Source organism: Canis lupus, chromosome 2, assembly GCF_048164855.1.
Source record: "Canis lupus baileyi chromosome 2, mCanLup2.hap1, whole genome shotgun sequence".
NCBI classification, from domain to species: domain Eukaryota; kingdom Metazoa; phylum Chordata; class Mammalia; order Carnivora; family Canidae; genus Canis; species Canis lupus.
In genome coordinates this window covers 40,148,605-40,166,215 of record NC_132839.1, presented here as the reverse complement: position 1 = coordinate 40,166,215, position 17,611 = coordinate 40,148,605, and the positions used below count along the sequence as shown (strand labels likewise).

Sequence of the window (17,611 nt, the reverse complement as noted above, 5' to 3'; positions counted from 1 at the left end):
ATATTTGTTGTGTTGTTTTGGCTTGCTTTTAAAAAACTGGAATGGGGGAACCTGGGTGGCTCAGTTGGTGAAGCATCTGCCTTCAGCTCAGATCATGATCCCAGGGTCCTGGGATTGAGTCCCACATCAGGCTCCCAGCTCAGCGGGGAGCCTGCTTCTCCCCCTCCCTCTCCCTTTGCCAGCTGCTCCCCCTGGTTGTGTCAAATAAGTAAGTAAAATCTTTAAAAAGAAAAAACTAGAGTAGGTTGAAGCATCCCTTTATATGTTTATCATCCATAAAAAATGTGAACTTCTTTGGCCATTTTTTTCTATTGAGTGGTTCCCTTATTGATATGAACTCTTTGTAAATTAAGGCAATCAGCCTTTTGTCTGTCGTATGTATTTTATTTTTCCCCTTTAGAATTGATCTTCTATTTTATGTTCTTTTTAGACCACAAATATTTTGTTGGCTTTTGCTGTGGTAAAGCTGCATTAAAGAAGCACCCCAAAACTCAGTGGTTGGCAGTAGCCAGTCTTTTTTTTCTGCTCTGGTTTGCAAGTCAGCTGGGATCCCCACCTTGGGCTGAAGGCTTGGTTGGGTTTAGGTCTGTGCCATGTGTCCATTCTGGGGCCCAGGCTGAAGGGGCAGTGGCTTTCTGGGCTGTGTCCCTCTTGTATCCAGGAGCAAGAGCACAGAGGACAACAGGCAGCATGAGATATTGGGTGGCACCATGAGATGCCCTAGAGGTCTTGGGGATGAGGGCCACCTCCACCCAGTGTGGCCGAGCAAGTCTTATGCCAAGTCCAATATTGGTGAGGATGGGTACTCTATGTGCTCTCTCTGGAGGCTTCCATGTAACCCGTCAGAAGCATAGATTTGTACTTCTAATATGGAGAGGCTCTGGAATTAAGAGCAGAGATCCAGTCCATCATATATAATTTTTTAAAACAAAAACATTTAGAATTTATTAATCCTTTCTATTAGGATTCTGCATCATGCCTCAAAACACTGAATTTCTTTCAAGATGGTTTTAAGAAATGCTCCAAGTTCCTCTAGGACTTTCGGGTTTTAATTTATGATTCACACTCTTCGGTTACTCTGGAATTTTTTTGGTATAAACAGTAAGGTAGAAAATAAATTTTGTTTCTTTCCAAGTGGTTAGTTGTCCTAATGCTTTTTATTGAATTGATTTTCTTTTTCCCTTTATAATATTTAATTAGAATTTCATGGAATTCATGCATTCTCTGGTCCTTCTCTTTAAAAAAAAAAGTGGGGTTTTTATATCTGAGGACTTTTATATTTTTAGTAGATGTTTTAAGATTTTCTTGATATTGTTCTTGCTCATTTCTGATTAGTCTTTGTGTTCTAAGTCATTCTGCCTTTTTGTCATAAATGGAATTTTTTGGTTATAAAAGGAATTGTTATAAATGGAATATGTCATTTTATTCTTTTTTCTTACCAGTCTATGCTTGCATGTATATAAGAAAGCTATTTTTTCTGTAGTTTAGGAGCTTATATCCTAATACTGTAATGTGGGCAAGGGCTTTAACTTTGTCATCTGTGCAGTGGGGCGCAAAAAATCACACTTGCTTCTTACAGTTGTCAAAGAGCTTAAAGTATAAAGCCGTAGTAGATATATGTCATGCAGTCAGTGTTCACTAAATATAAATAGTATCATACTTTTTAAAATATATAATTTTCTAACCATTTGATTTACCAAATTCTTCTGATTGGTTTCTTATTACTTTTGATCAATTTCCCATCAGTGTTCTAGTTAGGTAATCATATCATTTTCAAGTAGTAATCATTTTGCCCCCTCTTTCCAAATTTATTATGTTTCTTTCTTGTTTTGTATTATTAGCTAGTTGTATATAACAAATTACCACAAGCGCAGTGGCTTAAAACAGAACAGACTTATTCTCTTGCAGTTTCCATTGCGTCTGGAATCTAGAACATTTGGGCTATCTGCTCAGCATTTGAAGGCTGAAATCAAAGTGAGGCCAGATACATTTTCATCCAGAGGCTTGAGGAGGGAAAGATCTATTTCCATAGTCCCTCAGGTTATTGGCAGGATTCATTTTTATGGTTGTATGACTGAGGTCCCTATCTTCTTGCCTGGTGTCAGCTGGAGAGGATCCAGCTCTTAGAGCCCCTCTCATGACACAGAAGCATACTTCCTCAGGCAGCAGCCGAATCTCCCTGTGCTTCAAATCTTTGACTTTACAAAGGGCCCAGACTCAAAGGGTTTGCCTAATGAGCTCAGGCCTACCCTAGAGAATCTTCCTTTTGATGAACGAAAAACCAAACTTATTTGGGACCTGAGTATACTGCAAAATTCTTCCACCTTTGTCATATAATGTAACTTTATCACAGGACTAAAATTCATCATATTTGTAATCCCATCCACACTCAAGAAGAGGGGATTCTATAGGAGGTGTACACCAAGAGGTGGGTTACTAGGGACTGTCACATAATTCTGCACACCACACTGGTATTTTCAGATTAATTTTAAATATAGGTGGCAATTTGGGGCATCTTTATTTTGTCCTATTAAACCAAGATTTTTTTTCATAAAAAATAGTGATTGAATTTTAGCAAGTGTTTTTTATACATCTTCTGAATGGTATTTTCATTTTTGTCATATTCATATAATTAATTTTATTACTGTGCTTCCTCTTACTGAGCCATCTTTTCATTCCTTACATGAACCACCTGCCTTGCTGTTTATTCTTCTAAATGTACTGCTGGAGAAAGCATTTGACAAAGTACAGCATCCATTCCTGATCAAAACTCTTCAGAGTGTAGGGATAGAGGGAACATTCCTCAGCATCTTAAAAGCCACCTATGAAAAGCCCACAGCAAATGTCATTCTCAATGGGGAAACACTGGGAGCCTTTCCCCTAAGGTCAGGAACATGACAAGGATGTCCCTCTCACCACTGCTATTCAACAGAGTACTATAAGTCCTAACCTCAGCAATCAGGCAACAAAAAGAAATAAAAGGCATTCAAATTGGCAAAGAAGAAGTCAAACTCTCCCTCTTCGCAGATGACTTGATACTGTACATAGAAAACCCAAAAGACTCCACCCCAAGGTTGTTAGAACTCATACAGCAATTCGGCAGTGTGGCAGGATACAAAATCAATGCCCAGAAGTCAGTGGCATTTCTATACACTGACAATGAGACTGAAGAAAGAGAAATTGAGGAGTCAATCCCATTTACAAATGCACCCAAAAGCATAAGATATCTAGGAATAAACCTAACCAAAGAGGTAAAGGATCTATACCCTAAAAACTACAGAACACTCCTGAAAGAAATTGAGGAAGACACAAAGAGATGGAAAAATATTCCATGCTCATGGATTAGAAGAATAATATTGTGAAGATGTCAATGTTACCCAGGGCAATTGACACATTTAATGCAATCCCTATCAAAATACCATGGACTTTCTTCAGAGAGTTGGAACAATCATCTTAAGATTTGTGTGGAGTCAGAAAAGACCCCGAATAGCCAGGGGAATATTAAAAAAGAAAGCCATATCTGGGGGCATCACAATGCCAGATTTCAGGTTGTACTACAAAGCTGTGATCATCAAGACAGTGTGGTACTGGCACAAAAATAGACACATAGATCAATGGAACAGAATAGAGAATCCAGAAATGGCTCCTCAACTCTATAGTCAACTAATATTTGACAAAGCAGGAAAGACTACTCACTGGAAAAAGGACAGTCTCTTCAATAAATGGTTCTGGGAAAATTGGACAGCCACGTGCAGAAAAATGAAACTACAGCATTCTCTTACACCATACACAAAGATAAACTCAAAATGGATGAAAGATCTAAATGTGAGACAAGATTCCATCAAAATCCTAGAGGAGAACACAGGCAACACCCTTTTTGAACTCGGCCAAGCAACTTCTTGCAAGATACATCCATGAAGGCAAGAGAAACAAAAGCAAAAATGAACTATTGGGACTTCATCAAGATAAGAAGCTTTTGCACAGCAAAGGATACAGTCAACAAAACTACAAGACAACCTACAGAATGGGAGAAGATATTTGCAAATGACGTATCAGATAAAGGGCTAGTTTCCAAGATCTATAAAGAACTTATCAAACTCAACACCAAAGAAACAAACAATCCAATCATGAAATGGGCAAAAGACATGAACAGAAATCTCACAGAGGAAGACATAGACATGGCCAACACGCACATGAAAAAATGCTCTGCATCACTTGCCATCAGGGAAATACAAATCAAAACCACAATGAGATCCCACCTCACACCAGTGAGAATGGGGAAAATTAACAAGGCAGGAAACCACAAATGTTGGAGAGGATGCGGAGAAAAGGGAACCCTCTTGCACTGTTGGTGGGAATGTGAAATGGTGCAGTCACTCTGGAAAACTGTGTGGAGTTTCCTCAAAGAGTTAAAAATAGACCTGCCCTATGACCCAGCAGCTGCACTGCTGGCGATTTACCCCAAAGATACAGATGCAGTGAAACAGCTAGACACCTGCACCCCGATGTTTATAGCAGCAATGTCCACCATAGCCAAACTGTGGAAGGAGCCATTTTTTTCCACAAGCCGTTTTAATAAGTTATAACTCACCAAATTGAAATAAACATTTGTTTTACCTTCCACCAACCAAGTCTCTGTAGGATTTGACAACTTTTCATCTTCAAACAAAAGCTGGTTTCCCCCAGAGGCCCCTCTTTAGAATTGTAGATTGTAAACAGATACAGAAAAGTATTAATATTCAGCAGTGAATATTAACTCAGAGAACCTTCTCTGGGTTAAAACAAAACAAAACAAAAGGCAAATTGTTTCTTTAAATTTTTTTTTTTTTAGTGCCTTCCATGTGCCAAGACTTGTGTTAAGGTCCTGTGAGGTAAATACTCTCATTGTCACTTGTTCCCTGTAGAGATAAGAACACCGAGGCCCTGGATGCCTGGGTGGCTCAGTGGTTGAGCATCTGCCTGTGCCCATCGACAGATGAACGGATAAAGAAGATGTGGTCTCTGTATACAGTGGAATATTACTCAGCCATTAGAAACGACAAATTCCCACCATTTGCTTCAATGTGGATGGAACTGGAGGGTATTATGCTGAGTGAAGTAAGTCATTCGGAGAAGGACAAACATTATATGGTCTCATTCATTTGGGGAATATAAAAAAAGAGCAAACAGGATTAAAGGTGAAAGGAGAGAAAATGAGTGGAAATAGCAGTAAGGGTGACAGAACATGAGGGACACCTAACTCTGGGAAACAAACAAGGGGTGGTGGAAAGGGAGGTGGGCGGGGGGTTGGGGTGACTGGGTGATGGGCACTGAGTGGGGCACTTGATGGGATGAGCACTGGGTGTTATATGTTGGCAAATTGAACTCCAATAAAAAAATAAAAATAAAATAAATGTACTGAAGTCTAACATTTTATTTTAAAATTGTATACTTCTGTTTATAAGTAAAATTGGTCTGTTTTCTATTCTTGTGGCATTTTACAGGGTTGTAACTGTTATGCTGACCTTTGTAAGAAGAATTTGGAAAGTTTCCTTGTTTTTTTCCCCCTCTGCTCAGAAAAAAATTATGTTGGAAATTTCTATAATTTGAAGCTGTTGAAGAATTTGCCTATGGCTGTTTGACCACTTTCCTAATTTCTTGGTGTTTATGGGCACATTTGAATTTTTTGACTTTGAGGCAACTCCAAAATATAAGTTACTAAACTTATATTTTCCTAGAATATCATCTATGATATCATGGTTATTATAGACTTAATGTTTGTGTCTCCCTAGAATTCACATGTCAAATCCTTATCCTTAGTGTGATGGTGTTTGGAGGTGGTGCCAGTGGGAGGTGATTAGGTCACAAGAGTGGCACCCTCATGAATGGGATTATTGCCCTTATAAGAAAGACTGCAGAGAACTCTCTTGCCCATTCCACTATGTGAGGATATATGAAAAGATGGCCTTCTATGATTCAGGAAGCGAGCCTTTACCAGACACTGAATTTGCTAGCACCCTGATCATGCTCCTAGAAGCATTATAGGTCTCTGGGGTTCACCACCCCATCCTCAGACAAATACCACACAATGACCACAGGATAGAGCAGCCAGTGGCTGGAGCCTGAGCGGCACGGAGCAAGGTCAGAACAGTGTGTGGCTGGAGTGGGCAGATGCCTATGAGTCCACTGAGCAGTGAGGTGGGATGAGGAGGGCTTGAATGAAGATTTCCATGTTGAGCCATGAGCTGAGCCCCTTGGAGATCACAGTGTTTCTGGATCTTGAGTGCTTCCTGGTTACTTGCAGAAATATACCTACCTTGGGGAAAATTTCTCCATTTTTGCATCCACAGAACCTCACTGATTAAGGGCAGGTAATGTGTTCACAACAAAAGACTTCTGAGTTTACAAACATCAAAGAAAGCAAGCTGCAAAACGTGAGCATCAACAGAAACAACAAGAGATATAGACTTAGGTAACCTTCTTTTCACTCCACATCTTGGACTGTAGAACCTCTGCATATGGAATATTTTAAGCAACTTTGGACAGAATCATACAGATGAGCACACAAAAAGAAACTGTCTGAAACAAATAGTCATATTTGGGGAAAGACAAAAGCAGAACTTGTAAATATCTAAAATATAACCATTAAAATTCTCTAAATAAGTGCAAATGGTCAACAGCTGATTAAATGTAACTCAGGGAAAATTAGTCACCTGGAAGGTGAGCCTAAGGAAATTATTCAGAATAAAACACTGAATGACACAGATATGGAATATGTAAAAGCAGAACTAAGAGATTTGGAGGATGGTATATGAAGGGTCAGCATGCAGCTGCTGGAGTCCCTGATGGAGAAAATGTTGGAGAGGCAATATTTGAAGTGATCTTGGCTGTCTCATTTCCAGAATATTAATTCTGAAAAACATAAATTCATCACATCAGAAGCACAGGGCATACCAACAAGGATATGTAAAAAGAAATCCATGCCTAGGCATATCACATAAAAACCTCAGAACACTAAAGCCAAGGAGCCCATCTTAAAAGTCTTTAAAGAGTAAGAACAGCTTTGCACCTCAAGGAGCAGCAGTTAGAAGACAGCTAACTTCCTGATGGCAACAGTGGAATCCAGATGACTATGGAATAGTAACTTCAACCTTTTGAGAGGAGAAACCATCAACCTAGAACTGTGTACCCAGCAAAACTACTTTTCAAGCATGAAGGCTAAGTAAGACATTTCCAGGGAAACAAAAAATTGGAGTTTACCACTAAAAGATCTGCACTAAAGGAGTTTTTTTTTTTTTTTAAAAAAAAGCTATATTATTCATTTGAGAGAGAAAATGCAAGCAAGAGTACAAGTGGCAGGGAGAGGCAGAGGGAGAAGGAGAGGGAGAAACAGACTCCCTACTGAGCAGGGAGCCCTCTGTGGGTCTTGATCCCAGGACCCTGGGATCATGACCTAGGCTGAAGGCAGATGCTTAACTGACTGAGCAACCCAGGCAGGTGCCCCTGCACTAAAGGAACTTCTAAGTTAAGGGTTTATACCTTGTGGCCTAGCAGTCTAGGAAAGCCTGCGGAGTCCATCTCAGAGTAAGACTTTTGAATGCAGAAAATGAAATACGATTACAAAGGAAACCAATTATTTTGAAATGTTTTAAAATCAAAATATTTTACAAATGTGTTATAATGTTACACATGCTATTTTATTAACTCATTAAATAATAAAATCCACTTGTGGGTCTAGTCACTACCCTACCTTCAGCGTGAACACCCTGATGGAAGGAAGGCTTCATCGCACAAGGCAGAGCCAGGACAAATGAGTTTGGTACCAAGCACGTGTGAAGTAATTTTCATCAAAGAAATATTCACTGCAGAACAGACTATGTTGTTTTTTTCTTGGATTTTCTTTTGACTCATGGGTTATTTGGAATATCTTAAAACATTTGACTTTTTCCTTCTTTTTTTTTTTTTTCATGGGGCTATCTTTCCAATCAGTGTCTCATTTTGCTCTTATACAATGAGGGAATGAAAGATATCGAACTCTTTTCTATTGTGGAGAAGGTAGGTTGAGGAGGAGAATGGCTTTCTTTGTGGACATCTTGATTTTGATGTATGGAAGCCTCCAGTGGGAAGTGGTGGAGAAAGTCAGAGCTGCAGGTGGGAGTGAATGGTTGGAGGAGAGAATGATGGGTTGGGAATTGTTCTGAGAAAAGGAGGCCAAAGCCATGGATTGGGATGGATGTGAAGACATGTATGTTTCCCAGAATGGAGCTGAGATGGACACAGAAGGCTGAAGGTTTGCATTACAGAGTGAGCGCTGCCAGGTGGTCCCAGGGAGACCCAGACACAGGAAACCACTCAGAAAGAAAAGAAAACGTAAGAAGGATAAAGTAGGAGATTCAGCTACTCCATGAAGCATAAGGAAGAATTTTGCATAGTGCAGGTCTGAAGTCTAAAAGCTTTGAGAGATGGGTTCAATAGACTTTTTCTCATTTTGGGAAGCTCAGAGTATTATTTGCTCCATTTTTATAATAACATTTTGTTCACCAGTTGTGAACCCTGGCTTCTTAGTGGTGAGTTGGTACCACTGTAGCTATTAGACATACCTGCATATGTTTTGTGAAATAATTTAATTGGCTTTCAAGCCTATGTTCTAGAAGGACTTACTTCCCAACCTAAAGTGTTGCATTACCATTTGCCTTTGAACCAGAAATGAAGCTCCCAGGAAAATTCTTGATTTGGGGCCAAGAAAGAACTTTTTGATCATCGAGGAAAGGATTTAAAGAGCTAATTTCTCCCAGGCCTCGGTGTTCAGGCAGTAGTACCAATCAAACAGGAAGGCCTTTAGCTCTAAAGATGCCATTACTTCCTGGCAGTCAATAATTCCCTTTCATCACCCTCAACAGCAGGAAATTCTGTCTCACTTTTAATATTATCTCTTACCTCTATTTAGGCTGGGTGGGAAGTGGAGGAAAAAAAAAATGAGTTGGTATCCTTTTAACAACCTGCAGGTGCTTGAAAAGTTAAGCCTCTCTCTCTGAGCAATATCATGCCTATCACCTTCTTTTTGGCTTTTCTTTCACAGCCACTTAATTATGTGTTACTTTTCTCTGACCTTCTTCAGTTTCTTCATATTCTGTGTAAACTGGGGACTTTGAATAACGATATTGGCAAATGAAATGGGACAAAGGTTTCACAAGATGCAGCAATTTCACTAACTAGCTAACTAGCTCCATGACCCCGTTCCTGACCAAAGTGGTACAAAATAAACCTGCAGAATTACCAAGGTGGCAGAACAGACAATATAATTCTCACCGGTAGCTGGAATTGAGCAAAAACCAGTTCAAACTGAGATCCAGTCATTTCTGAGCAGGGACATGCTCCTTTATTTCTCTGTTGCCCAGTGGACCAGAGAGAAGGAGAGAAGGCATTCTAGAAACTGGGCTTTGAAGAGCCTCCTCCAAGATGCCACCCATTGTTAGAATTGGTGTGAATGGTTCTAGATGGGGGAGTGGGCAGGGAAGTCTGCTTCTTCTGGGGGAGCGTGGAGGAAAAGTTGACATTTGAAAGCAAGAATGCAGTATCCCACTCTTAATTATTAATATTCGTGTATTAATAAGCATGGGTGGCCATAATAAAATCCCATCGACTAGGTGGCTTAGCCAACAGGAATTGATTTTCTCACACTTCTGGAGGGTGAAAGTCAGAGAAAGGGTTCTGGTGCAGAACCCTTTCCTGCCTTGCAGGCTGTCAGAACCTCACTGTGTCCTCACATGGCCTTTCCATGGTTGTGCATGTAGAGAAAGATAGAGAAAGGAAGAGAGCTCTTTCTTATCCTGAAGGCCACCATCTCATCATGAAGGCCCTACCCTTACACCTAGTCTAACCCTAATGACTTCCTGAAGATCTTACCTCCAAATGCTATTGCACTGGGGATTAGGACTTCAATATATGGGTTTGGGGAAGACACAAACATCTACTCCATAATAAATAGTTTTCTATTACTGGGTAGCAAAGTACCGCCAACTTTACAGTTTAACACAACACCATTAGAGTTTTTTTAGGTCAGGAGTCTTGACATGGCCTGGGTGAGTCAACTGGCCAAGGTCTTACAAGGCTGCAAAGTGTTGCTGAGACAACATCTTACAGGTCACTGAGTAGGATCATAAGAGTGATGACAGCACATTGTGTTGATCACTAAGGGCAGGACTTTTAGACAAGCCCATAGGTCATCAGGGATCATTTTAGGATGTGTGTGCCACATTGAGTTTGATGTTATTTATTTATTTTTTTTGGTATGGGGGAATTGGCTCCATCCCCAATTACAGGTATTAGTGATACTTAGAAATGTATCATTTTCTTCAATAAAGCAAACTGTCCGTATTTGTTGGTAGTAGAATTACTTGAAGGGAATTCATGGAATGATAACTATAGGCAAGGAAAGTCAAGAATTTTTACTGTAGCCTAAGTTAAGTGATATTAACTAACTTCCTTTGTGTTTATAAATGCCTGCTCTCTGGAGGGTTGTGGGTTTCCAATAATAATTCTGTTATAAGCAACTTGGTCACTGTAGACATCTGATAGTTTTATGAACTTCAGCTTAGAAGAGATCAGGGAGTTCTATCTGAGCTTATTAAATATGCCTTGAGAGGTCTGGTAGTTTAGAGATTTAATGGGACCCCATGTACTCATGAATTCACAGGCCCTTTCTGTGTGAGGAGGCACTGGGCCATGTCCTGAATAGGTAAAATTTTCTACAGTATGAGTAGGAAGTAGAAGACAGAGTATAAGTGGATGTTTTCTGGGAGGTGTACCTTCCCATCCCCTATCCAGTGTTTGTCTGGGTCAGGCTGGTGTTGGTGTGAAGGGAAAACAGAGGACACTCTTTTGAAGTCATATCCTAAGGAGATGGCAGGGTCCAAGCCAGCTGTGTTGGGGCCACGTCTAGGAGTTGGGTTTGAGTGACCAGGAGGAGGGGTGCCATTCTGGGAGGAGGGATGACAATAGGGAGAGTGGGTTGGGTATAGGAGGGAAGAGAGATGGTAGGCATTGTGGAAGAAGAGCAAGGGACTGGGCTCAGACACAGAACAGTACTCAGGGATTTTTATACAAGTTGCAGCTGAGTGGCATCATGAAGAGAGATTTGGGAGATGAGAAAGTGTTCGCAAATACTATTTGTCTAGATTGACTATGTTTGCAAGATGCAGGCTTTGAAGAAAGAATATATATGTGACATGCTTGGGAGCAGAGCCCTGTTGAGTTCTCTTTGGTTCATTTTGTTGGTTTGTTTGCTTTATGTTTGTGTATGTGCATAAGATTCAAAAGTCTTTTGTATGAACCTCTGGTCCAGATGTGTTTGGAAATCCACCTGAGACTAGCATGATAAGGGGATTGATAGAGACTGTTGGGCCTGAGACTTGGCCCCGCCCACTGCAGAAGTGTTTGAGAGTTAACTGGAGTCAGTTGCCAAGGGAACTTGGGGATCTGTTCAGTAGGATACTCTCCTCCTAGGCCTGGGTCAGTCCTTCTGGAATAGAGGAAATGTAGCCAAAGCCCTCCACCCCAGAGCCCATCTACCTGGCCCATGCCCACAGTGGAAAGTTGGGGTGATCTGTCATTACAACAGACCTCATATGAAAATACCTTACTTATAGTGGGGCCTCCCAGAATATTGCTCTGGCAGATGATGGGGGTGAGGGAGTTGGGACCATCTCTGGCATTTGGATAGGAGTGATCAGGAGCGGGGGGGTGCCATTGTAGGAAGCAGGAGTGACAAGAGAAAGACTGGGTTAGGGAGGTAGAGATTGCAGGTTTTTGTTTTTAGACACGTTGAGGCAGAGTGTGACACCGGGAGCAGTGGGCAGCATGACTCAGTGGTCAGGGAAGCATCTGCAGGAGGTGTTGACAGATGGTGTTAGAGGATCCTGAATGATAGATGGATCTCCAGTGAACCAGAGGGTGAAGGAGAAATAGGTCTGAAGAGAGGTCTTGGGAAGTGGGAAAGGAAAGGGGGGGGGGACCTGGAGCAGAGAAGGGTGTTAAGAGAGTGACACAAAGCCTGGGAGGATGTGGTTAACCTCAGGTGTATAAGCTAATCCATGCACTGTGCCCTACACTTAGCAACCCCGCAGGTGACCTTGGGAAGTGTGTGTGTGGGTGGTGAGGGCTGAAGCTGGATTGAGTGGGGCAGGGTGGGGGAAACACCCGTGTTTTGGTGATCTGTCCTGATCTGTCCACCGTGCCTGGACCCATGGACACTGGGAATCAGTGAGAAGTGTGTGCCTCAGGGATTGTGAACCAGGAGTGGAAGGGTGGTTCTCTTGAGAAAGAAGACACAAGGGTGCTTCTGTGGTTAGGGTGACAGGGAGGAGCTGGGATGGGGGTACTTCTAGAAGGTCCTGGGGGGAACACACTCAGTGGGCAGTAAGAGGCCGGGGGCGGCCCAGGAAAGGAGCCAGCAGCTCAGTGTCATGTGTGGGAAGCTGGGGGCCTGCTGGTGGCACTGCCTCCTGGTGAGGTGGGAAGCTGACTGGGGGACCAGGTGTGTGAAAGGAGAGGGGGGGCCGCTGGGTCTGCCATGCCTAGTACCCAGACACAGAGGGCAGGTAGCTGGGTGACACACAGGGGGGATCTCCGCCTTTCCCCCAAGGTAGTGTTTCGAATCCTCTCTGTGAATTTTAAGTCACACGGCCAACTAACTCACAGGACCAGAGTGGAGAAAGTACCCAGTCTGGATGGAGGCTCTCAGAAGGTGCGTTTGTCCTTGGGCCCGTCAACGCACAGCATGAGCGACCTGTCAGGAGCTCGCAGCTGTCTCAGAGGCCTTTGTGTCGCCCACAGGGCCTGCAGGCTGTGAGCGTCAGGGGGGAGAGCTCCCTCACGTGTGAGGGCCGCCTTCTAGAAACAGTCCTTTCCCAAGCCCAAGTGACCAGTCCTGCTTTGATTGTCTGTTAAAGGTCTCTAGAGGGTCTTACCTCCCTGCACTGTTTGTCTTTCCAGGTGCTGCTCTCAGGACTCATTGGCGTTGTCTCCTGGAAGAGGCCACTGTCCCTTGTGGTAAGTCGGCACCTGGTTTCCATGGGCAGCCTTGGAGCGGGGCCCTCCTCGCCGGGGTGTGAGTGCTTTACAGGTGACAGCAAAGAACATTTTGGCTTTCTTTGCAGAAAGCAGGATACAGACCTTATAGAACTGGAACCTCTCAATGCAGAGGGGCTCATTGGTAACAACCACTGCGCATCTTACCCTCTCTACTTCTGAGAATACCCATCAGGTGCCTGTCTGAGATGCTCACATGCCATTCTCTGCCTTTGTTCTGTTTGGGTGCCCTCATCTGAGGACAGGCTGGGATCAAAGACGTCTTAGTAAGTGTAGATGAAAGCATTTCCTCTAGGCGTGTTGTTTGTGCATATACATACATATGTGTGCATACGAGCACACAAGCCGTGCATACTTCACCAGAGTTCAAGAAATGTTAGCTGCATGTGTGTTCTGGGGACTGAAACTTTGAGTTTCAGAGGAGGATGTTTATTTAAATAGAAGATCAGAGGGGTGCTGCTGGCATTCCCTATGCCATGGCTGTGACCCTGTGCCGGGGAGGAGCAGGCTGCATGGGAGATGGAAAGGAGATGATGGCTTTTCCATTGGGGAAAGTAACCCCGAGCAAATTCATGTTTATTGATTTGTATGATTTGTATGCATGTTTTTCTCAGCATGTGCATTAATATATTTATGTGTCCGTATCAGGGCCAGACGAAGAGGTTTTCTGGGTTTTGATGGATAATGAAAAAAAAAAAAAACATGGTGTGGCTTTTTTCTCTTTTGTAGTAATCAATTATTTAAAATCTCTTCTTTAAGTGATTAGGTTTGGAGATAATGACATGTACTAAATATTAATGGGAATAGAAAAAAACCCCACAAATCTGCTTGTTGGAAACACCTCCTCCTCATGAGAATAACTACAGCATCCTGAAGAGGCACTGGGAAGAGAGTGGCATTAATTCAGTGAGCCTCTTCTCCCATGACTTGTTGAGAGATTTCCTTTGCAGAAAAAATGTGTCTTTTTTATGTAGAAAGTTTCAAACATGCACATGAGTAGAGAGAGAAGCTAGTATAATGAATCCCTATGTACCCCCCATCTGTCTTCTACAGACACCAACATTTGGCCTGTTTTGATTCCTCCAAGCCCCTTGCTGAAGCATTTTAAAGTACATCACAACCAGTGTGTCAAGAAGCTGACTCCTTTGTGCAGAGGGAAGTGGTGGTGGGCATGCCAGCGTGGGGGCCTGATGTTCTTGGGCTGTGCTTTTGGGTTCCTTTTGTGGACATGGAGCCAGCTTGTTCTATTCCTCCTCACCAGCCCTTATGGTACAGGCTGAGGAAGGCCTCTGATAATGGCTGCCAAATGAAGAAAAACTACAACTCCTTTTGGTGGGTGTGCGGGCAAAAAGATGAGAGGAATGGTGTCCGTGATCACACAGCCACTCCTCATGCCCGCCCCAGTCCTGGCCCCAGGATGGAGATTCTTGCAGGGCTGGGCATTGTACTGTGAAGGATACTATGCAGCTTGTAGCTGAAAAGGAGTCAGGACCCCATGTGGACATGGCTCAGGTGTTTCCTGGGGGAAGCCAGAGCAGTAGGATGGGATGCCAGGGCCTCACCCTAGAAAGAGGGATAAAGTACCAGCTGAAGCTGCTACAGCAGAACATTCAAAGTGCCTGCTCACTAGTCCCTGTCCATTGGGGTAGAACCAGTCACCCTCTGGGCCACCGTGAGCATTTCCTCCCCTTGATTTATTTCTGCCCAACCCCCAAGTAGAAGAGAAGGGGTTCCCTCAGCTCAGTTGACCACTTTCCTAACAGGGAGGTAAGGGGATGGGCTTGGATAACAGTAGGTGCTATAACAAACCCCAGACTTCCAGTGGCTTAACACAATGTGAATTAAGAACCCAAAAGCACAGCCAAAGGACATGCTTCTTTGAGAGTGGCTATTCCAGGCAGTGGGCCACTCCCCCACACAGGGGATCCTGAGACTGTGGTTGCTTCCTTCCTGGGCCATGTCGAGTCCACTGCATTTCAGTGAAAGAGGAATGGCAATGGGAGAGAGTCTGAAGGTTACCTTCATCACTCTCATGTCACACCTTTTGGGAGAGCCTGTCACATGGACCCATTTGGCTGGAAAGGAGACTGGACAAAGTAGTCCCTTTCTGGACACAGCACTTCCCAGCAGCAGCTCCATACTGTGAAGAGGAGGGCAAGAATTCTGGTAGACCGGTGTTTCTCTCTACTGTAAGAACATTATTCTGTGTTGACCAGGACAATACAGTCTTTTGATTCATTAGTAAAAACTCACTGTCCAGACTCAACCAGAAGGGCGTGAAGTCTGGATTTAAATCATTCTTTTATCCCCAGTTCCTGCTTCTGTCCTCTATCCTAAAGGTAGTGTTTCCTTCTTCCTGGAGGTATAAAACTGACAGAGCCCCTAGGACTATTCTGGTTCATTTCCAGGGGACACACTGCCCCCTGCCCCCACCAAGGACCCCCCTGGAGTGAAGAAGGCTATCTGTCCTTTGGGGTGGTTGCAAGAGGCAGTGTTGGACTCTGCTGAACCAGACCTGAACAGCCATGCCCGGTGCCCTGCAAGGGCTGGATGGGTGAGGACAGCAATGCGTGGGCATGCTGACAACAGGGTGTTGTCACTGGTCTGTTGGTAATACCTTTCCCCTAAGTGGCTAGTGCCTGTGGGCCTGTCCTAATCTCTGCCTCTCCTTTCTTTTCATTGCTCCAATTTTATAAGATGGAATGGGGTGAGAAAGGGTGTACTTTTCACCGAGTGACTGATAGGAAGTGGAGAGGGGTCAGCAGGCTGTCCTAGAGGATGGGGAGGGAGAATGCCCCTTCCAGGCTGGTGGATGTGATGCCAGAAGGAGGAGGACAAGAAAAATATTGTGACTTTCTTGGGCTGGTATTTTATTTTATTTTATTTTATTTTATTTTATTTTATTTTATTTTATTTTATTTTATTTTATTTTATTTTTATTTTATTTTATTTTATTTATTTTATTTTTTAAAATATTTTATTTATTCATGAGACACACAGAGAGAGACGCAGAGACATAGGCAGAGGGAGAAGCAGGCTCCATGCAGGGAGCCCCATGTGGGATCATGACCTGAGCCAAAGGCAGATGCTTAATCACCCACCCACCCAGGCATCCCTTGCGCTGGTATTTTATTATTTTTTATTATTTTTATTTTTTTGCACTGCTATTTTAAAGGAGCCTTTCATAATGCTGAAACTTAATAGCTATCTCAGTAGAGAATATGTATTTTTGCATCATTATGGTTCTTTTTCTTTATTTTTTTTTATTGAAGTGTAATTACCATATGCTTATGTTAGTTAGTTATATAGTTCAGGTTATGTTGTTGTATTAGTTTATAATTATCATATAATACAATATTAGTTTCAGATGTATTGAATAGTGATTCACCAGTTCTGTACATTACTCAGTACTCATCATAATAAGTGTACTTAGTCCCCATTACCTAGTTCACCCATCCCCCACCCACCACCCATCCGCAACCACCTGTTCTCTTATTTTATTTATTTTATTTTATTTTATTTTATTTTATTTTATTTTATTTTATTTATTTTATTTTATTTTATTTTATTTTATTTATTTATTTTATTTTATTTTTTGGTTGGTTCTCTTATTTTAAGAGTCTAATTTTTTATCTCTCTTTTTCTATTTACTCATTTGTTTCTTAAATTCCATATATGAGTGAAATCATATGGTTTTGTCTTTCTTAGTCTGACTTACTGCACTTAGCATTATATGTTCTAAGGCCATCCATGTTGTTGCAAATGGCAAGATCTCATCCTTTTTTTTTTTAATTTATTTTTATTTATTCATGATAGACATAGAGAGAGAGAGAGAGGCAGAGACACAGGCAGAGGAGAGGGAGAAGCGGGCCCCATGCCGGGAGCCCGACGCGGGACCCAATCCCGGGACTCCAGTATCGCGCCCTGGGCCAAAGGCAGGCGCAAAACCGCTGAGCCACCCAGGGATCCCCCTGATCTCATCCCTTTTTATGGCCAAGTAATAGTCGTGTGTGTGTGTGTGTGTGTGTGTGTGTGTGTGTACCACTTTATCTGTTCGTCTATGGACTGACACTTGGGTTGCTTCCATATCTTAGCTCTGGTAAATAATGCTGCAGTAAACATAAGGGTGCATATGTCTTTTCAAATTAGTGCTTTCATTTCCTTTGGGTAAATACCCAGTAGTGGAATTACCAGATCATATGGTAATTCTGTTTTTAATTTTTTAAGGAACATCCATACTGTTTTCCACAATGGCTGAACCAATTTACATTCCTATCAACAGGGCAAAGGATTCCTTTTTCTGTACATCCTCACCAACACTTGTTATCTCAGGTCTTTTTGGTTCTAGCCATCCTGCTGGGTGTAAGGTGATACCTCATTGTGATTTTGATTTGCATTTCCCTGATGATTAGTGATGTTGAGCATCTTTTCACATGTCTGCTGGTCATCTGTTTATCTTCTTTGGAAGAATTCTGTTCAGGTCCTCTGCCCATTTTTAAATCAGATTATTTCTTTTTTTGTATTGCATGTATAAGTTCTTTAT

General features: G+C 42.4%; 1 protein-coding gene across 3 annotated transcripts in view; it reads left to right on the top strand.

Moving 5' to 3' along the window:
• The window catches only part of ENTREP2 (endosomal transmembrane epsin interactor 2), a 451,852-nt gene that overhangs the window by 181,916 nt on the left and 252,325 nt on the right, over positions 1–17,611 (top strand). For all 3 annotated transcript variants that reach the window (XM_072796140.1, XM_072796126.1, XM_072796133.1), the window contains exon 2: positions 12,973–13,029. In XM_072796140.1, the coding sequence (XP_072652241.1) occupies positions 12,973–13,029 (57 nt within the window). The remainder of the gene's footprint in view (positions 1–12,972; positions 13,030–17,611) is intronic.